Consider the following 21,526-nt stretch of genomic DNA (forward strand, 5'->3'; position numbering starts at 1 on the left):
AAAGTTTTAAGGCTAGACCTGACAGCTCGACTGTGGGGAGAACTCTGGGGTCCCCTGGGTGCGTTGCAGCCTGTCTCTGCACCCAGAGCCCCGGCAGACCTTGCGACCGCGACCCGTCTGGTTCCCTCTGGGCACTTTTTTTTTTCTTTCGTTTTTTGTGTGTTTATTTATTATTATTTTTTTTAAATATCGCGCCTTGAAAGCAAAGCAGCCGACTACCTGTGCGCTTGCTTTGTTAACTACAGCACGGAACAGGCTGCTGGCGATCGCTGCTCCCAGCACCCGTCAGCCGTGATGTGGCAGCCCCGCTCGGTGTGGGGCTGACAGCCCACGGGCGTTATTTCACCCTCAGCCCGCCCGGGCTCCCAGCGCCGCGGGGCCCGTCCCTGCTCCCCGCCTGACCCGCCGCCCCCGCCCGCGTGCGCGGAGCCGTGCGCGGAGCCGTGCGCGGAGCGGCCGCGGGGGCCGCGCCCTCCAATGGGAGGCCAGTATGCAAATGTATTCCCTTATTTGGGCGCAGGCTCCTCCCCCTTCCCGCCGTCTCCGCTCCCCGCGCTGTAACCCATTCATGGTGACCGGCTCTGCCCGGGCGTAGCGTGTCACCAGGCTCTCCTTAGCTCCATTTCTTCCTTTCTTTTTGCAATTTATCCCGTTCCTTTTTTTTTTTTTTTATCTCTGGATTAGGCAGCAATCAATCCTTCTCCCTGTGTCTGTTGAGAAACAGGTGATCCTTGTTAACCGCGGTCAGTTTCTGGATGCTGTTTCCTCTCCTGCGTTTGAAGGATGATGATACCAGGCAAGACTGAATCAGCGTAACTTTTACTTTGCAAGAGGAGAAACTTTTTTCCCCTGTTTGAAGATATTAAAAACGTAGCATTTAAAAGCAGAAGAAGTTGGTTTTAAAGCTGAACTTCTCCATTTTCCTGGGATTTGTGTGTGTCAATTCCAAAGGCTGCATCTTTTTTTTTTTTTTTTTTCTTTTTCCTTTCCCCCCCCCCTCCCCCTCCTCCTTTATCTCCTAAAAGGAAACTGTTGCTAGTTGGAATAGACTTTTTAAATGTTTGGGATTCAAGATACTTTAGGAAGAGGACCGATTCTGAAAGATAAATCTCTAGGTTCTGAAATGGATTCCGTCAGGTCCTGGGTCAGAAACGTTGGGGTTGTGGATGCAAACGTAGCAGCACAAAGGTAACTGTGACTGTTTCTCCCCCACTTTCCCCCCTGCTTTTTAAAATTTTTATTTTTTTCATTTTAAGCGAGCCTCCTCTTCACTCCCTGCTGTTGTTTGCATTTGATATCAGTTTTATTTTTCTCCCTTTCTGTCGCCCTCCTGGTCTACTCTAGTCAGTGAAAACTGAAGGTAGTACAGCAAAAGCCAGGGAGAGGCACTCCAAAAACGGACAGCACCGAGTCCTAAAATCCAGTGCAGGGATCAGATGACAGAAATCGGATCGTTCTTTCTTTTTCTCTACAAGGGAGGTGTGTAGGGGTGGATTTGTTTTACCTAGCGATACAGACTTTTCCTTCCCGCGTTCTGGGTCAGGCAGCCGAATAGGAGTGGACCAAGTTAAGAATTAACTTAAATGTAGATCTTTCCCCTCCCGCCCCTCCTCCCCGGCCCATCTTGTTTTACTTAATTCAAGTGACTCTGTAGCTACCGTAGGCATTGGCGAAATCTTAACCCGTGGATTCAGGGCTGCTGTCTGACCGGAGCAGGCAAGCAGCGAGCAGAGCAAGGTTTGGAGTCAGAAGGGGAGCTGGCAGGCAGGGCGGGACAGCCGCTTGCCGGCAGCCGGGCAGCGCGGAGCCAGGGGCTGCGGGGCAGCTCCCTTCACACCGCCTGCGTGTGGCACCTGCCTGCGTGGTCTCTGCAAAAACCAAGCGCTGGGGGCTTGGCTGGTTGTTTTGGGCAGGTTAGATCCCCCCCCGGCCCTTCCTTTTCTCTTCCTAGCCAGGTCGGAACACAACCGTTATTCCAGTCTCTTCCCGTTAGGGGTAAGACGATAAAACCCTTTCAGATTATTTTTTTTCCCCTCCTCGCTCTCTCTATTGTATTTTTTTTTTTAGGGGGGGGAAAAAAAAAGTAGTAGAGTCGGGGAAGGCTAAATTGGTCCCGGGAATAAGTTGGGTTTTATTTAGTACAGAGGCAAGGTGAAGGGCATGTTACAGCAGATGGAACTTCAAATGAAACAGAGACGTTATAGAAATAAGTACATCCATCCCCTCCGCCAAGGCCTGATCAGTGAGGAGGATTTTCCAAGCGCTATGGGAGGAGTTATCAGAGTTTTATGAATGTCGGTAGTCCGTTTAATAAATACGGTGGGGGGGCGAGGTTTATTCCTGGGGAAAGTGAAAGTAAAAGGAAAACGGCTCCTAAGAAGCCTGTAATTCACAGGAGTGGTGGAGATGCGGTCGTGTTGTGGCATCGTCAGGTTTTCTTCTTGGTAACAAACCAAGTAATCCGAGTTTTTACATGCAGAATGAGAGGAAACACCAAACTAGGTGCAGTTGTGTCGGATGTGGTGAGTTCACACTGTACCTATCTGGCAATGGAAAGCACAGGGAAACATCTGTAATTCACCGAAAGAGTCAAACTTGTGGGACTGAAAACCGAAGGTTTTCCTTACTTGTCTGGCAGATTAAACTTAAATCTGCCTGTTAAGTAACGTGGAGGTGCTCGCGCACCTATTTTCTCTGCAGTAGGTAGAGATTAGCGTTACAGAGTGGGAGCTACAACTTGGAAACAAGCTAGTGTCGCTAACAAATGTAGCTGCAGTATTGTGGAGATGAAAAAGCGTTTGAATCTTTCTGAGGCAGGAAATGTGTGGGAAACGTCACTGCATTTTCTGCAGTCCAGGACAAGATTTGGGCAAGGGCTAGTTGTACCCGAGTATAAATTACTTCAATTTAAATCAGAAATGGAAGATGCAGGCATCGGTTCAAATAGTGAGTAAAGTCCATATAGATAAACTTCTCTGCTGAGGAAAGTGGATGCTCTCCCTGAAACTAGTTGTCTTTTATGTAAAATGTAGGTGCCCTCAAGTTGACAGTTGGCTTGTAGGAAATGTTTTAAGGTTCGCTTGTCTTCTACAGGAAAAGTGAACGATGCTAGGAAGTACAGATAGCACTGCCAGACTCTGATGTGCTACATCTACTTCCCACCCTGCACTTTGCATTCCAGAAGTAAATGTGACAGGCGAGAAGAAAATAACGTAGAGGAGGAAGTAAACCCCTGCATTTAGCAATAACCGATTTACCATCTGTGAATGATTCCTGCCCTCCGAGCATAACTATAAAGCTACCGGGGCCGAGCCGCAGGGAGCGTTGCATTGACAGCTCCACACTTGGGCATCTCCCCTTCTCCCGCCCGGCTCCCGCTCGGCTGCAGCCCCCCCGGGCCGTCCCGCTCTGCCGGTGGAGCCGCCCGCGGCGGTGGGAGAGCGCTAGGACCGCGGGCAGGGATGTCAAGGGACTCCTCGCCACCCCGTGTGGCACTCGGCACAAGCTGGACGGTTCGCGGCTTGTCTCTGAAAGTATTCTGCCTTTTCTGTTGTTGTTTTGCTGTTAACTGCTGCACAACCTAGTAATGTCTTTGTCTCTCCCCCCACACCCCATCCCGTATGTTTCCTCCACAGCGGAGTAGCTTTGTCCAGAGCTCACTTTGAAAAGCAGCCACCCTCCAACTTGAGGAAATCCAATTTCTTTCACTTTGTTCTGGCTCTCTACGACAGACAGGGGCAGCCCGTGGAAATAGAGAGGACAGCTTTTGTGGACTTTGTAGAAAATGATAAAGTAAGGCTTGTTATCTTTCTTCTTCCTCTTTTCCACTCAGAATTTGATCTTTTCTTCTCCCCCATTGAGCTGCTAACTTTTAATACCCGTTGTCCCTCACAAAATGCAACCAGTTCTTGGTTAAGGGTTCAGGTGCTTTGGTTGAGCTGTTGCCCTCTGTGTTGCTGTAGTTAAAAAGGCTTGCAAGCCTGTGCTGTAATCAGGAATATGATGGGAATTTCATACACCAACTGAAAGTAAAATAAAAAATGTCAACGGGAGACAAAAGCACTTTTTGGAACCTACCAGATCTGTCAAGTTTTATTAGTACCCTAACACAAGTGGAATCTGACTTGTAATATGTCATAGTATCTGTTGAGTTTGATCATATGTATTTCTTCAGACTCCAAAGTCAATGACAGGACTTGAAAAGCATTTGCTTTTGGATTTTAAAACCATGTGTTTGACCACATTGCTTTTACAGTTACTTTCTTAGTCACGGACAAGATTTTTTAAATTATGAAGGGTTGTCATAAATAATAATCTTCTAGGAAATTACAGTAAAAAACATGCAAGAAGCATCCTGGAAAACAGCCTTCAGGAAATAAATATCAATAATGACTCAAAATAACACCATTGCAAAGTAATGAACACATTAAAACAAAGCTCCCCTGAGCTTTCCCACTATGAGTATACTTTATGTTAACTGACTTGAAACGTACAGATTTGTCTCAGTGTATTGCCTTGAAAAAGTTGAGAGCATAATGGCAAATAAGAGAGGAAAACAAGTTCTTGAACTACAGGGAAAGATGTCAGCAGTATTTTGTAGTTTGTCCTGGGTCATTCGGAAGGTTAATATATCCCAATCAGCGGATTCACCTCTCAGAATTTTAATGAACTTTGTTGTCACTTCCATCATGATTATCAGCTTTTGCATTGTAAATGTGCCAACTGTAAGTTCTGGAAGATGTTTTTTAATTCTCTCTTTCAGGAGCAAGGCAATGAAAAGACAAACAACGGCACACATTACAAACTCCAACTCCTCTATAGCAATGGTGAGTCCCCTTTCCAGTCACCTTCTGTGAGGCAAGGTTTGTAGGTACCCTCACGGATTTAAAAAATACACAAATTCCTGTGCTTCCCTTCAGTGTAGGGATGGGCTCTGCAGTTTCCCTTGTGTGGATGGGCTTGGGAAATACAGTGCAGGAGACAAAACTAAATGGTCTTTCTGAGGATGTTTAATAAGGCACTAGATGAAACTAAGTGGTTATCTTCTGATATTTAGGGAAAGAGGCATCTAACAGCAATATTTATTACTTTTCCCTCTTGCTCTATCTAGGTGTCAGGACTGAACAGGATCTCTATGTTAGACTCATCGATTCAGTCACTAAGCAGGTGAGCATAGCCCATATGTGCCGTGCTTACCCTGTCCCTCCTCATCCTTCCTTTTTTCTTAACATTGCCCTGCATGTTTTTTGGGGAGATGGTGTTTATTTGCAAGCGGTGATGGGCAACGGTAAAAAGCCTTCACCTCAGATCTGAATATTAAGGCAAAGAAGTGACCTGCTGACACTGCTGGCTTACCCCATTTCTTCATTTTTGTAGCCCATAACTTACGAAGGACAGAACAAAAATCCTGAAATGTGCAGAGTTTTGCTTACCCACGAAGTCATGTGCAGGTAAGATGACTTTATTAACAGCATATAATTTCTCAAGTTTGTTTTCATAGATGCCAAAATGGCTTTTCCGATGAAGTAGGTAGGAAGAGTTTGATTTTTTTTTTTTTTCTTTCTTTCTTTTGCTGTTGAGTTGGAGAGATTCTGGTGTAGGGAGACTTCCTATTTACATGTGGATAATATTTTTTTTAGGGTTTAATAAAGATACTTGGGTTGGTTTGTTCAGGTTTGTTGCTTTTTTTTGTTTGTTTTTACTGCAAGAGCTGTAGCCACCCCAGGTCCGTAGTCTGAGCAGCACTATTTTTGTTTAAACTAGGCCTTTGTATAGGTTGTTTAAATCAAGACTTTTCATGTGCTTATTTCTTAGAAAATTCCTGTTCCCCTTTTGAGAATGAGCAGATCCATTTACAGATTTTTACCTAGAAACTGAAAGGCATTCTTCACGTAATTTTCTCTTGTGAAATATTTGCATTTTCATAATGAAATTATCATCATTTATCATCATTACTGTTCTTTAATTTTGCTTAGTTCTACCCCAATCAAAAAAGAAACTCCTCAAACCATAACACAAATCATGGTTTTCTATACTGCATAAGGAGTATTTAGGGGACTTCCAGCTTTTAATTAGAAAAAACATTATTTTTAGTATGTAAAGTTATAAATCGGAGGATAAAATGAATTGAAAATGTTTTTAATGACGTTTGTATAAGTCTGAAGTTACATGTACATGATGTATGTACATCGTGCTTCCATGGTAACTTATTACTTTTCCTGTTCTCATGTAATTGAAGTTTTTCAATACATACAAAAAATGTAAACAGTCCTTGTTCTTATATTAAAATGTGTTAAATTGTGCATAGAACGTTCTTTCATAAAATGAAGGGCAAAACCAATCTTGACCTTTATTAAACATAGTCTGTGATTTATTGTATTAGTGGGAGTGGGTTAAGCTGTTGAACTGAACGTTGCTTCTTTTAATCTTGCAGTTTGCTACTTGAATTTTTAATTTTTTTTAAAGTAAGCTTTTAAGCTATTAGAGTAGGAAGAGCAGCTTATTTGGACAGAGATCTTGTTAAGGGAAAGTCTCAGTTTTAGTCCTTAACATGATGTAAAGTATTTAATTACTTTAAAAGTAAGGATCAAGTAAATGTATAGTGTTTATCCGTGGTCCTTTGCTCTTGTTAATTAAGAAAACGAGCGTTGTTACTTTTGAGCACCATTCACATCTCTGCACTAACACAGTGTCTGTCAGGTATGAGATGCACACGATGGCTCACGAGGACCTGTAGATGTAGTAGCAAAGATCAAAAGTACATACTTTCTGGCGTATGCCTGCATGTTCAAATATATGTGCACTCCGTGTTGTTGTCTTGACTACAACTAGGTGGACATTAAAGAAGAAAAATTTTTGTATTGCTATGCAGTTGGGTCCTGGTTTGTGATAACAAAATACCAGTTGCCGTACTGCATCTTGCTCCGCCCTTCCTGTATAGAGTGCAGTTCTATTTTGGAAATTAAAATACTTCAGCAAATATTTCCCATCCAAATGTACTTGTAAAATAAAATTACTTTTCCCCCTACTTTCTCTCCATGCCTTTATAGTATCAAACACTGTTCAGTTCTTACATACCTGACCTCCACCGATGCCTATAAACGTATTCTGTGCTTGATTTAAGGTGGTGTTCTACAAATGTAAGCCATTATTCAGATTATTCTGAACTCTCCTGCTTGATAGATTAGCCAAGGAAGAATTAAAACTCAGGGACATTCTTTCTTCCATGTAAAACACAGATTAGTGAACAAAAGCAAAAGCGCTCTGTAACCTAATCAAGGCATTTGATTTTAAATGTCTTGTTTTCCTAAAGTATCTCTAAACAGGATGCTGCGTATTCTGAAGAGGCATTACACATATCACTTTGAGTAATACCAAGGGAATGAATCCAGCTCTAGTTAAACTTGACATTTTATTTTATTTCTTTTAAGTACAATAATCAAATCTTCCTCATTGTGTGCTGCTTAAGTGGCAGCATCAATTTTTAAAGCCCCTAGTTTAGTTTGCATTAGTAACAGTATATAAAAATTTAATGCACTGTACCCACTCTGCTGTCCAAATTGATGCCTGCTGTTTTTAAAAAGGAGGGTCTGCCTGTCTGCTTCTCTTCTTCCAATCCTCGCTAGTTGAAGGGAGGCTTTTTTTTTTTGGTTTGGTTTTTGTGGTTTGGTTTTTTTTTTTTGCATGCAATCACACACGCAGATATTCTTGCTGTATGGAGACAAGTGCATCGAAACTCCGTATCTTCCCCTCAGCCAGTGACAGATGCATGCTTAGCAGGAAAGTTGTCTAAATATTGATACGGCTGCAACAATCTGTCATACCAATTGGAAGTTAAACTCTCAACTCTCAATAATTAGCGCGTTCAGTGAGAGCCTCTATTTATTTAGTTGCAGATCTGAACATTTTCATTTGGGTTATAATGGCCTCATGGAAACTGTTCCTATTAGGTGGGTCTATCTTAGATATGTGGTCCTCCTTTCCCCCTCGGCCCCCCCAGTGGCTGGAAATCAAGGTAAACAGTCTCCTCTCCTGGAATAACTTTTTTTTCTCTTCTTCCTTTCTTCCAATTATCGACTAAGAGGAAACTAGTTGTTATGCTGCTGCCAGCAACCCCCTATGCCCTCAATGCTCAGAGGGTTAAAAGGTATTATAATTTGAACAGAAGTAGTCTCAGGGCCTACAGCTGGCTAATAACAGAGTTGTATTGAGTGCAGGCAAGCCCCACAGCTGTGACTTTCGCCACAAGGCTCAGACTAGACAGGAGCTCTAATCAGCTGGGCCAGGCGGCCACTGGGGCCTGTGTCTTTATCGGCCAGATGGTGTGAATTTAGACACTTTTGTTATGCAATTGCAGGGAGGAGTTGGGGAGAAGAAAACAAAACAAAGGCCACCATGCTGTGAGCTTATTTGAGTTTGAAATTAGAGACAGATTTTTTTTTATTTTTTTTTTGGTGGGGGATGAGGGGAGGGAAGTTGGGGGCTGAATTTTAAAACCATTTTAGTCAAGTGTGAGGAGGGAAAGGATGCAAGTTTGCCTTTGACGTGAGCCTTCTGGAGTATTGAGTTTGTAGACCTGGTGTTGTCTGTGGTAGCTTTTTAGTTTCTGTGGTCTTAGTGTTTTTTTCAGGACTGTTCATAACATACTATTATTTTTTCCCATGTAGATCTAGTTAGATGGGAAAGTATAATAAGAAAAGGTGTAAAAAATAGAAGTCTTAGGCCTTGATATTCTTGTCTTTACCAGATGAGCATTCCTAAAGATAAGTTCCTAGTACAGCATTGTAGCAGAAATGTAAATACTGGTGAAGTCATGTTAATAACTTGCTTTAAGAGAATATTGTAGGCTTGATCCTGGACCCACAAGAGTTGGAGATTTTTGTCATTGACTTAAATTGGAAGAAGTAAATTCTGTTGCAGACACACTTGTAAAACAAACCTGCTGGAAATGCTAGTGCTTGGATGCTGTGATGAAATACTTGGAAATGGGGACTTTGAGAGGTACTTTTGCTAAAGTGCTGGGCTGAAACATCCTCAGTATTTAAAGGCATTTATGTGTGAACTAGTAATTCATTGGAAGTGAATATTTAATCAAGACATTTTAAAAAATGTGTTTGGGCTCAAAAAAAATACTATGGTCAAGGGAAAAAAAATCTAGCACTCTTAATAAAAATCTGTTACCTGAGTGTGATAATAATGCATATCTCTGTAGAATATTTGGAGAACTTCAGCTGTAAGCCACAGTTCTAGAAAGCAAATTTTTAAGCATTACAAATGTAAACTGTGATAATTGTGCAAACTGAAATAAACCAAGATGTGCTTATTTCAGAAGCCAGCCATGTTGTACTCCAGTCTTCCATAATTCATTCTAATACATTATGCCAAGAAACGGCATCCTCTCTGGGAAGAGTGGATGAGCTGATGAGTTGGGGAGGTACTGCTGGTATATTCTGCTTGAACATCACTGTGTTGTAGTGTAATCAGAAATAGTTGTTCTGACTATCTACCTAAGTTACATGGCTAAAGGAGCTCTTATTTAGCAGTATTGCAAAGAGAGGAAAAGACTGCTGTTTCAGCTAGCTGTAAAAAGCCAAAACAACAAACCACTACAAAACTATTTTAAAAATTGAGTTCCTTTTGTTGTTTTATTATAGCAGCACATAAACGAGCAAGGTGTTTATTTGCAGTCTAATTTCCAATGCACTGTCACATTGGACATGTCAGAAGTACATGTCAAATTTACATTCTTCTGACTTTGCTTTTTTGGGGGTTATTTTTTCCTTTAGCAAACATCTAACATCTAGATTTCTAGTACAAAAAGACACCATTCTTTATAAACAATTATTAAGCAGTGAAACATGTAAGAAATGCACTTCAAGTTCAGAGAAGGAGGGAGTGGGGATATTCTTCACTAGTGTGAATTACCATAGCTTCACTGAAGTCGATGGAGTTATGACAATTTACAGCAGCTAGAGGGTCTGCCCCAGGGATTTTTAAATATTTAGTGTATCCTTTTACTTCTAAAAGGACTAGCATCGATGAGTAAGTGCAGGTTTGAGGCAAAGGGAATGTAGAAATGTTGAAACAGGTAGAGCTGATATTCAAATAGATCTGGTAGTTGCATCTCATCTTGCTGGGTAATTTCAGCTTGCAATCAGGGGAAGTTCCTGCAACACACTGCAATTTAAGGAGAAAATGCATGCAATTCAGATCTTGCCTATCTGAAAGACATTTTTGGTCTAAATGCTTATTTTACATAATTGTAATCGAGTATTAACATTCCAAGAAAAAAGGTACTCTTTCATATTTCATACTCCTTTCAGTGTATTCAAGCATTTTATTTCATTTTTTAAATTCCTCAGCTTGAAATTGCTCCCCAGTTGGAAAACTGGGATTCAGACTGACTTGAAAATTTTGCAAATGTGTTCAGCAACTCATACCACTGTACAAAAAGCTAAACAGTTTCTCGATTTCATACATGTAAATTTGAACAACCTATGCAGGATGTGTAAACCATAATTTGGAAAGGCATTTTTGTAACTTAAGGCAGTCTCTGATCTGGTGACTTGAGGCATATGAAACTTCTGATTTCGTCTACTTAAAGTCTTGGATGCCTTTGTCCTTCCCCTCCCATATAAGCCTTGGCTGGAACAAGCTATCTCAGCATCAAGACAGCTTAAATCTTCTAAACCACTTCTGTGCTGCTACAAATTCTTAAAACGGAGAATTTCTGAGGAGGGACTGTATTAAATTATGTTAAAATTCTGGTACTCAGCTGGTGTATGTGCAAGGAGCATCACCCATGTTGATGAGTGTATCAGTGGAAATAACACCCTGTCTCTTGTTTTTGTTTTCTTTTTTGTTTGTTTTATTATTTAAAACGGCAAAAGGAAATGCAGTGATGCTGTTATTTTCTGTAAAAAGTTTACTGGGAGTGAAGAACATAAAATAATTCCTGAGTTTAGGCTGTGTTCTTGTGTACCCTTTCCTGATATATCTGTATATTGATGTCCACAGTCACCTCTGTGTAAGTGTGCATGCACACTTGCACACATGTGGACAGAACATGGGTGTCATTCTGCAATACATACCTCCCTGCAGGCTCCTGAGGGTGACAGCATTATCTTGTGTTTTCTTAGCAAATCAGAGAAATATATTTATTTTGTGTTGTGAGCTCATCAGAGAGTTTTGATTTCTGCACAGTCACATTGGCAGCCTCACAGGATAATGTGTATAAATACCTGCTAATCTTAGAGGCTTGTCATTACTGAAACAATGCAAAGGGATTTACAGTTGAAATGAAAAAATCTCTCTTCAAATCCTTGGTAGGACCTAAGTATGTTGAGTTTCTGTTTTTTCATTGGTGCTACTACAGTGTTGGAAGTTTTCTGTGGGCATATGGGATGTAGGGGTTGCTAGATATTTAATAATAAGTCAGTTATTAGAATATAAAAAAGCCATAGTTTGCTTAAAGCATAGTCAGTTCTAGCCATACATAACATGATACTCATGCCCGTAATGTCATGACATCTGTTAATCATTTATTAAGCTTTTATAAATAGTGCCTTAGTCTAAAGTGTGACCATATTGCTGTTCATTTTTTGGCTGGAAATTTAAAAAAAAAGGCTATGGGGGGCAAGTGCCAAACTCCAGCTGGAATCAGCCAGGATTTGGGCACCCAATTCCCTTAGTTCTTCTCCCTTCCAGAAAGCCTAGCCAGAATTTTCTCAGTCACGTTTCTAGGTATATATTGAATTCTGAAATTTTGCAGGCAAGACTTTTTTTTTTTTTTTTTAGCTGGTTGCTTTGTTATCAGCTGTCCCAGTAATTTTTTAATTTTGATTTTTTTTTCTTCCTCTCTGTAGTCGGTGCTGTGAGAAGAAAAGTTGTGGCAACAGAAACGAGACTCCGTCTGACCCCGTGATCATCGACAGGTAGGAAATGAATCCTCAGTTCCCCACAAAAGCAACTCCAAATTGTTGGTTGTGCTTTGAGGTGCCGAGGGTCTTTCATGATGGGTTGTCCGTGTCTGTCATGCCAGGGATGTCTGGGCTTCGTGATTCTTTAGGGAATTGCCAGCTAGTTGGTTAGCTTTAGTCCATCTGGGCTTACCTTGACAAAATCGTCGATGTTTATTTTTAAATTAAATTCTCTGTGTATCACTTTCATTGTGACCAAATATTTGATGTATGCATCTGGAATATTTTCTGTTTACCTGGGATATGATCCAACTGGACTACTGAGACAGAGGAAGCTTTGAGCAACCTGTCAGCTTCAGTAACATTCTTTAGCAAAACAACATTTTGGTAGAAATGTGGAGAGGAAGGAGTAAAGGCAATAGTGCAACATATTGGGCAGGATTAGAACTGATGGTTTGGGGATTGTGAACAATTTTATGTAGAGCAACAGCTTCATAGAGTACTTAGTTCCAGATCCAGGTCTGGGTTCTGCTTGCCAGTTTCTAGGTAAATAAAATAAATAGGAGAGAGCAGCAGTTCGATAAATAATAAATTGGCACATGAAAAATCTGGAGTATTTGTGAAGGCTTAGAAAACTAGCCTGTGGAGCTCACTGATTCAAAGTGGTGTTTGAGATCTGGAGTTCAGAAAGATTCAAAAAGGATAACAAGAATAGCCAGCTGTTTAAAAAGAAATACACAACCAAGATCTCCAGAAGAACAGTAAATAAAGACAAGTCAGGAAGAAATGTTTTCCCCTAGATGACTCTATAAGTAACTGTTTAAAGAGTGTTTTCTCTGAAGCAGCTGGTACAAGGGGCAAGTGGAGAACTGATACTGAAGCTGGTTGATTGTGGGTTCACTTTTTACATCTGTGTATGCCTGACATGTTATATCTACATTTTAATAAGCATTATTTGGTATAGTATTCCTTGCAAATTTGTTTTGGCATTCAGAACAGTCAAGCTGGTTTGAATAAAGATCCACGGTTATTTCTTTCATTTTTTTAATGACAGAGTTTTTCTAAATTATTTTGAAACCTTGATGATATTATGGGGTTCTTTCCCTCTCTTAACCCATGGTTTTCCTTTTACTGTTGCACTTGTAAGTTGTATTTGGGGCCAAAAATGGTAATTCCAGCAAATTGGGCTGTTTGTGTGTATATGTGGTTTCCTGACTAGAAGCAGAAGTCCTAGATATGCCATCTTGACCTTTTCTCTGAAATTTCTAGCCTATTTTTGGCTGTGTTGATGTTTGGTATGAATCTGCATTTGGGAACTTTCCAATCTGAAGTCAGAATTTTCTGAAACTTTCCTTACTGCTGGAGAAGCAGCATGATGTAAGGCAGTGTATTAGCCTATGAGTTAAGACCATGAAGGGGGCAGTTCCTACCACCATTTGAATTTGTCATCTTTAGCAAGCTGTCCATTCTCAGGCAAAGTGAAGATTCTTATCCTTTCTGTGGGGATTTGAAATCTGTTGATGTAAAACCCAATGGAAGTGAAACTATAAAAAAAGGATTATTCTTTTTAATAACTGTTTGTAAAATGTGCCTTGCAAGTCATCTGTGTGGTCAGCAAGTTGTAACTTGCTCCAAACCTAGAACTTTACTGGTAACTCCTCTGCTAACAGCAGTAGACATCTTGCCTATAGACATTCCTTTTGTGTGGAAGCATCCTCTAGGTTCAGCCTGGCAGTTTCCTGTTGAGTGTCAGTTCTTCCCTTTAATCTGTGTGTTTGTGTCTCAAAATTGCAAGTGAAATAGGGAGTTCAGTAGGGGTAATAATAAGGTAGATGAGAGAAATAAGTGGTACAGCCCAAAAAAAGCTTTTTTTTCACTTGTTTTTGAAAGCAGTCACGGAGTCAGATTTAGGCTACAGAGAAAAAAAAAGATTACAGATCTCCACTGCTGTCTGGAGGTGGCATGGTTTAGTGAACAGCGTGGTGAATGGAAGCTGAACTCAAAGCTAGATCTTTTTTCTTGTTGTACTGCTCATCAGTAGTGTAGCATCTAGCAAATGACTCCCACTTCTGTACAGTTATTTCTGCTCCACCACTTTACCTGGTTAAATAAGGTTTGAGGAGTTGAAGGAGGATAATCCTGTGTCCTACATCATAATTAACACATGTAATGCAAATATAATAACAAAATCATGCTGTACATGTATAGGCACAGAGGGCTTCATTGTCTAGTTTTATCTTCAGACATTTCCTCAGCAATAAGTACAACTGCTTAGGAGTTTCCCAAGCTACATTCAGTGGGGCTGAATCTTTATCTTTCAAACTCAGAGTGTTGGTTTGACTGTTGTGTTGGTTTACCTTTTTATTGCTGTAGGGAGGCAGAATTCATTGGGTTTTCCCTAATCAGTGAAACATATATCTCTGTTTAAAAAGAAAGAAGTAATTCAGTGGGAAAAAAATGTCAGCCATGTTGTTGTTGTTGGGCTTTTTCTTCTCCTTGAATGAATTCCAAAAGTTCTTAGCTGAATAAAACATATCTGCTGTGACCTTTGCTCTGGGGACTAGATTTAGATTCTGAGGCCCGTGCAGTTATTTTTGTGTTCCCTCTTGGACACTAGCACTTTCCCTATGAAAGGGAGCTTCTTCACTGAAGTTAATCGTGTACCCTCTCCCACTGACAAATATATGTAGGGTGCATGAGAGGATTTAGGTTCCTGCAATGTTTGGAGTCAGAATTCCAGTGTAACCTCGGATGAGAGCCTGTTTTCAGAACGCTGCCGCTGTTTTAACAGCAATGATGCTGCAGGAATCCTGCAGTGCTGCTATTGCAGGCATCAAAAAGCAGAAACAGACATAACTCCACTGCAGCACAGGACTGAAAGGCCCACCTGAACATATCTGGGAGATGACACGATAGCTGTGTAGTCCAGAAAAAGTTGTGAAATACTCACTCCCAAGTTTTTTAGACAGTACAAGCCATAGTGACTTCTCAAAATGTTAGACCAAGCTTTAACTTTGCATACATGATTCAAATTGATCAGAGCTAAACTGGTTCTAGTGTGGATCATAGCACTGGTGGATTCCCAGTGTTATAAACTTCTGTTTATCCTGTCTACTTGCTTAGTTTTTTGAAGTTAGTACCTGTGGAATTGGTAAGTTAATGAGACTTCAAAAATGTAAATGTTGTTGTGACTTTTTCTCATGGCTGAAGTGGTGGGCAGTTAATGTTCCTGGACATGAAAAGTGTGAACTTCACAGACTAACATTTCCTTCTTTACTGATCTTGTAGTCAGGAGTATGAAGGGGATGGGTTGGGATGGCTTTCAGATAGAAGGGTGGAAGTTTGTTCTTTGAAGATGGTACTTCCCAAATGAAAGCTGTATTCTGTCATGCCTCTATTACAATTATATGGTTTGCTGCCTTTCCTGCCCCAGTTATGCAAAGAAAAAGAAACTTGGTCTCATGAATATGAGGTTGTGGACCCTGCAAAGGAATTTAATTCCTCATTTTACAGCAGATTTTCTCTCATTTTAGGTGAGTTGTATAGTTTGAGTATAAATTCCCTGTTCATCAAGTGGAAGTGTTGGGGTTCTTTTAATTATTTGTGTTTGTTGAAGATTTAAATCCTTTAGAGCAGGTTATTTTGTGTACTTGTAACCCTTACAGCTCACTAAAGCTGTGATCTAATTGAAGCCTCCAGGGTACTGGGGAGAGTTGGGTGACTTTTTTAGTTAACAGTTTATTTACTTCTTTTTTTTTTTTTTTCCAGTAAGAGATAAATAGTCAAAAGAAATGTCTGTAGTTCAAATGAAACATGTTAATTCAATTAAACAGTGCAATGCAATTAGGATGGGACAGATTTTTATATTTTTTTTGTTACTACAGGGGAAATTACTTGGAACACCACTGCAAAATGTGAGCCTGGGCTGTGTGCTGTCCTGGTGGTTTTACTGTGTGGAGGCTCTTAAGTCCTCTGCTGTCTTTGAGCTGATGGAATTAGGTCATTTAGCTCAGATGCTTTAAGAATCTGAGATCCTAGGTTCAATTCCTCTTATTGTTAACCTAAACTCTTCCTAATTGTCCTGTAAAGAATCTGATGTATTTTGTTACCACCTTTTGTTTATGTATTTATTGCAGTTGTTACTGGGGCAGAGGCTGTAGTGACTGAGGATGGGATTTGAGGGAGTTGCTGGGAGTGTGGAATATTACCTTGGGTCGAGACATGCACTAACCAGTGGGTGGAGGCATGGGGCCAGATCTGCAGCTGGGTCAGCACTGCTACGTGAACTTGCACCAGCTGAGCACTTGGCACAGTGGTGAACTACAGTACTGGTCAGCTGACACATTTAGGCTTTTATTATTATTATTATTTAAAGAAAAACACCAAAGCATGCACACAGCTGGCACACTTGTTAGCATCTCTGTAAAGAAGCAAAGAGCCTGGATTACATTATTGTTCCATAAGGGTCCATCCCTTCAATGCAGAAATGAGCAGCATGGATGGAAATTTTCTCCCCTGCTGACCCGTAGCTCTACCTGCTGTACACAGAAACAGAGGACTGAGCTCTCCCGGGCTGGCTGGCACGTCTCACAAGCACTCAAACTCACTTTAGAATAGACAGCTGTTGCCAGCTTAAACATTCTGACTCAGCTTCTGTAGTGTCCATGCTGTGTGTTGAAGTGCTCTGTGTGAGATGTCCACATTAATAGGACTGGGCTTTGTCTTCTTCTGCTGTTTCCCTCCATTCTCCCCTCTCCCCCCCAATTTCCTCTCCCTAAAAAAGGCAAAAGGGTATATAAATCCAGTTTCATTTTGAAGGATGTGGCCTGAAATAAGTGCAGACTTCTTGCTAATGCTTTTTGTTGGTGGTGGTTATTTTCTTACTATTATTTTCTTTCAGTCTCTGCCATTTAAAAATGACTTTATCCCTTCCATCTCAGGCTGATCCTAAAAAACACTGGGTAACAGAAGGATATTTCCTAATGCTTAGAAACAGAACAGCATGAATGGAGATGTGTGGATCAAATTCCCACTGACTCTGTGTTGCCCTGTCCCTTTAAGCAAGTCACAACTCCATGCCTCAGTTTCCCCTGCAATGCAAAGTGTTAGCAATTATCTAGCTATGAAAAGTGGCTTCAGATTCTTGAACAGGAGGTTTTGTTTTAATGTTTAATGTTTCTATTGTGAGGAGGAGCTCAGCTACATATCAAAGTTGGATTGTTCTGGTTCTTCTCTGTTCTCTGTACTCTCTGTAAGCCTGCCAAGGTAGAATAAATGTCTCAAATCTGTTGCTGCTCTGGGGTGAAACTAGGAGCCACAGATAGACACAGCTCTCCTCATCTTCCTGTGTGCTCCAATCCCCCCTTCCAAGCCTCCAAACCCCACAATGATCTCTTCTCTTGTCCTAGGGAGCCAAAGTCCTTTGTTCACTGCTAAACCCTGCTCTCCTGCAAAGAGCTGCTGTTGTGCCATCTGTCTCTTTATGAATTTTTTAGTAGACTGGATGGTTGTGGGGAGTCAGTAACTTAAAGTGCCCTATCCCAGCCATTTGACAAGTGGTTCTCTTAATGCATCATTTGTTTGTTTGGGTTTGGTTTTCCCTTCTTTTAGGCAAAAGGAAAATTTCTTTACTAGTTTGCTGTCCAAAGCATTTTGAAATATTTGATGTGAACTATACCACTTAAGTCTTGTAAATGGAGTAAACTGGAGACTAGCTTGTGTCACTTTTTTTCTGGTTAATGTCGACAGACAACAGATTTTCCAGCAAGCTGACAAGTCAGAAAAAGCTTAAAGATTTTTCTAAGTGTGCTAGAAAAATGAAGAATGGACTTAAGGAACTAGTTTGGACGGTGGAAGGTCCTGCATTCTGCTTCTTTCTCTCCATTGCAGAGACTCCCTGTGTTTTTCTAGTCATTCACATGGTCTCTGTTTAACAGTAAACCAACAGTGAGTGTGCATTTTTCCAGCTTTCGATAATGACACAAATATACATATGCTAAAAATTGATGTGTGGAAATACTATGGTGATGTGGAAAATTGTTGCCATTAGAGTGGAGATTGTTTTGAAGTGATTAAAAAAATTATTCTGCCCCCAGATTGTTAGTTGCTGCTGCCTGGGCTGAAGGTGTTACTGAAACTAAGAAACAAATAAATGAGCTGAGTTAAATTCACAGCTGATTTCAAGCACAGGTTTATTAGGAAGCTAGCAGAACTGGAGCCTCATTTCCACTAGCTTTTTGTACATGTGTGCTCCTAGCCAGGTGCTGTCACTGTGTGACTGTGCAGCCATTGTGTCCTGAGCACCTCACCTGAGCCCTCTGAGTGGAGCACCTGCCTTTTTGAATGTTAGAGAGAAAAATATGAGTAGGGGTGTTAAGCAGAATCGGTTGCTTTAGTTCCACTGTGTCTGTAACTGGAATAGTTAGCATGTGTTCTGGTTTCAGAACTGCAAAGGAAGCACTGTTAAGTCTGAGCAAGGACATATTATATAATTTAAAGAAATAAAATCTGCCTATTCCTACTACTGCCTGGAAGCCTTAAGAAAATAAGTCCAATGAAGACAAGACCCGAAGGATTTTAGCAATTCTGCATAAATCAGATAAGCTTGCATGGTGCTTTAGTGAAGTTTGGACAGCAGGCATGGATGAATTCCAGTCTTGTTAGATTAGTTTTGCTATAGCTGGGATAAAAAACATTGATGGTGCTGGCTGGCTGAATCGTGACTGAGCAGAGCAAAGTTGTGAGCAAAGTTCAAACATAGTATGAGAAACTCCTTGTCCTTGCAGTAAGAGGAATTTGATTCAGTTTTGTTGTGTTCTCATCAACAGCAAGTGAGGAGGTTAAATGGCTGCACACCCAGCTGATAAGGGGTCTCAGAAGGACAGATGAGATCACAGCTTAAGGAGTCATTAGAATCAATACATTTGGTAGTAGTGGAGAGGGGAATGGAATAAAAGTTTCCCATGAACTAAAGCACCTCTGGGAATAGAAGCTGAGGATAAATTCACTCTGCAAACAAAAGACATTCTGGAGATGTGGTGGAGCAGTAGTGTGTGACATGGGATCTCTACAACTCAACTTTTTGAAAATGGGTCTGTGTTTACCTGGATCCTTCTGCCCTTATTGTTGTAAATGCCAGTATTTCAGAGTATTTGCACCCTAATTAAAGCATCCTCTGTGTATTTGTGACCTAAAATACTCTTCCTTATCACTCTTGCACTCCTCTTGGCCTCTGTCTAGACCTGGTTTTATGGACTTGTCACTTCATCTGCCCTAACCTTTTTTGTTACTGCCTCTTGCATTCCTTTTGAACCTTTTGTTTTTACCCATCCCTTCCTTGTGTGTTTCTTTCACCATCTGTTTCTGGTGGGATCTCATATATTTTCTACCCTGTAAACATCCAAGGATTTCAGCCTCTCTGAAGCGAGTACTTCACGTGTGAAGGCCTCCCACTTCATGTGCAGTGATTCCTGCTTTCAGATAGGGTATGAAATAACTTGTGCTGTTCAGAACGTTACCCAGTGTCCTTGTAAAGTGAAGACAAGGTTGAGAGTATGTGAAATATATCTGAAACTTGCTTAAGTCAGTAGGAGGTGGGCTTATAATTTTCAAGATACTGAGAACTTACAGGACTTGCCCGAGATCCTGTAGGAGACTCAGTTTGTTACACAGTGAGGAATGGAATCCAAGTCTTGTGTGTTCCAGGCTGGATCACATAAGCATGTGCAGCAACAGCATTTCCTCTGTGCAAGTGTAATTCATATTCCCCTCTTTTTCTCTGATTTGGGTCTCTAATATGCTGCTGTCATCCAGACCATCTTTCTGAGTTTTGTGGGGGTTTTTTTACATATTTTTTTTCCCCCCTTTCCTCTCCATCTCCTCTGTTGATTTCCTTCACATAGAAATGCTTATTTCTCCATGGGTATTCCATTTATAACTCCATGTTTAGTGGCTTTTCCTTCAAGTGGAGTCCATTGAGCTTGTAAATTGTACTGGATCAGTGAGCCTATAATGAGGCTTCTAAGTCCAAACAGTGCAAGTCTGCTGGGATTTTATTGTTCATAAAGCTTCTTCCCTGGGGAGTGATAGAGCCATTAGGTGTGTGCTGTGTTTAATATTTGGTCATGACAGGAAGCAATAATTTTCTATCTTTTACTGTGGCTCTTGAGTTGTTTTTAAGCAGTCAGCTTATTTGAGTCTCAGTGAGTGTGAACCCATTAGGCAAAAGGAGTTGCTCCTTCCTACATGGGTTTGTATCTTTCCTACAAAGGCTATTTAAAGAAAAGAAAATAAAATGAAGTGGCAATTGATTGCTCTATGGTGGCTTTTAATCACTTGCCCCTCGCATGAACTCCCAAGCGCTGTCACACCTGACAGGAGATGGCATAAAGCTGATTTCACCAAATTATGGCATTTCTTATGCTGAAGTGATTTTTTTATTTATTCCAGCAGAGAACAACCACCAGGGCTCCTATTTGTATGGTATGTTATGGGTTTGGGGATTTATCTTGTTCAAATCCACATCAGATCTTCAATTTCAGTGGAAGCAGGAGCAAGGTTATATTAAATTATTCAGAAAGAAGTTATATATGCTTTAGCAGAAAAATTTAAAAAGAAAATAATAATTTTGAGTGTCTCCAGATTTTTTCTGAGGTCCAACTGGGGGCTATTTCCAAAAGGTGCCATTTCCAGGTAGCACTGCATCTTCACTGAGAAAATTAAAAACACGAAAATCAGATTTTTAGTTTCTATGTAAAATGTATTTTCACTGGGAAGAAAAAAAAAAAGATGAAATTAAAAGACTGAGTTAGAAGAAGCACATAATAATCAGTGAAATCAGTACACAACTTCTCCTTTTCAGCTCTTCCCTTAAGCCTGAGTTGATACAGAGGTAATGTAGTGGAAAGCATAGATTTGGGGCAATAGGCTTTGTAAAATCAGATTCTGAGGCCACAGCTTTGTAAATTCACTGTTCACAAATCAGACTGGGGAGCTGGCCTTCTGTGGTTCTACCTCAGAGGAACACTCCTCTTACTAACTAACCCAGCACTTCGTTCTAACCAAGTATGCTTTAGTGGAAGGGATGGAAATGCAGACGTTTGAAGTGGCCTACAGAGGAACTTGGACAAATCCCTTCTCCCTTGACCTACCTTGATGTGCCTCATTCAATTGCAAGGCCTTTGAAATGGGGACTGTTTGGCAAGCAAGATGGGATAAGGGAGGAGGAAAGCTTCATCTTGGCTGGGAGCACTAGGTGATTCTGTGGGACTAACGCTGTTGGCAATATAAATCATATTGATGGTGTCTGTCAGCAATAGAAGATGTTTGAAGTATGCTGACAGTTAGTTGAGGTGGAGCAGAGTCAGTCCACACAGACTGACCTCTTCCTGAAAAGAGCATTCTTGCTCACATATTTAGACACTGTGATGTCAGTTTAATACACTTAAGTACCAGTTAACTTATTTTTTAAAAAGAAGACCAGTGATTGAACAGGAAGTCCAAGTCTCGGTTACAGAAGCTTTGTAGCTCAAAGCATCATTGGACTGGATGATGACCTTTGGAGGTCCCTTTCAGCCCAAGCTGTTCTTGGGCTTCAGACCCACACAGTA

The 21,526-nt window shown here is 40.8% G+C and overlaps 1 protein-coding gene across 1 annotated transcript in view; it reads left to right on the forward strand.

The window, feature by feature from the left end:
• The first annotated feature begins 1,057 nt into the window (after positions 1 to 1,057).
• The window catches only part of EBF2 (EBF transcription factor 2), a 135,212-nt gene continuing 114,743 nt past the window's right edge, over positions 1,058 to 21,526 (forward strand). The window contains exons 1-6 of the mRNA XM_051640869.1: positions 1,058 to 1,188; positions 3,636 to 3,792; positions 4,763 to 4,826; positions 5,111 to 5,166; positions 5,377 to 5,450; positions 11,865 to 11,933. Of these exons, the coding sequence (XP_051496829.1) occupies positions 1,058 to 1,188; positions 3,636 to 3,792; positions 4,763 to 4,826; positions 5,111 to 5,166; positions 5,377 to 5,450; positions 11,865 to 11,933 (551 nt within the window). The remainder of the gene's footprint in view (positions 1,189 to 3,635; positions 3,793 to 4,762; positions 4,827 to 5,110; positions 5,167 to 5,376; positions 5,451 to 11,864; positions 11,934 to 21,526) is intronic.

Source organism: Apus apus, chromosome 26, assembly GCF_020740795.1.
Source record: "Apus apus isolate bApuApu2 chromosome 26, bApuApu2.pri.cur, whole genome shotgun sequence".
Lineage (NCBI taxonomy): Eukaryota > Metazoa > Chordata > Aves > Apodiformes > Apodidae > Apus > Apus apus.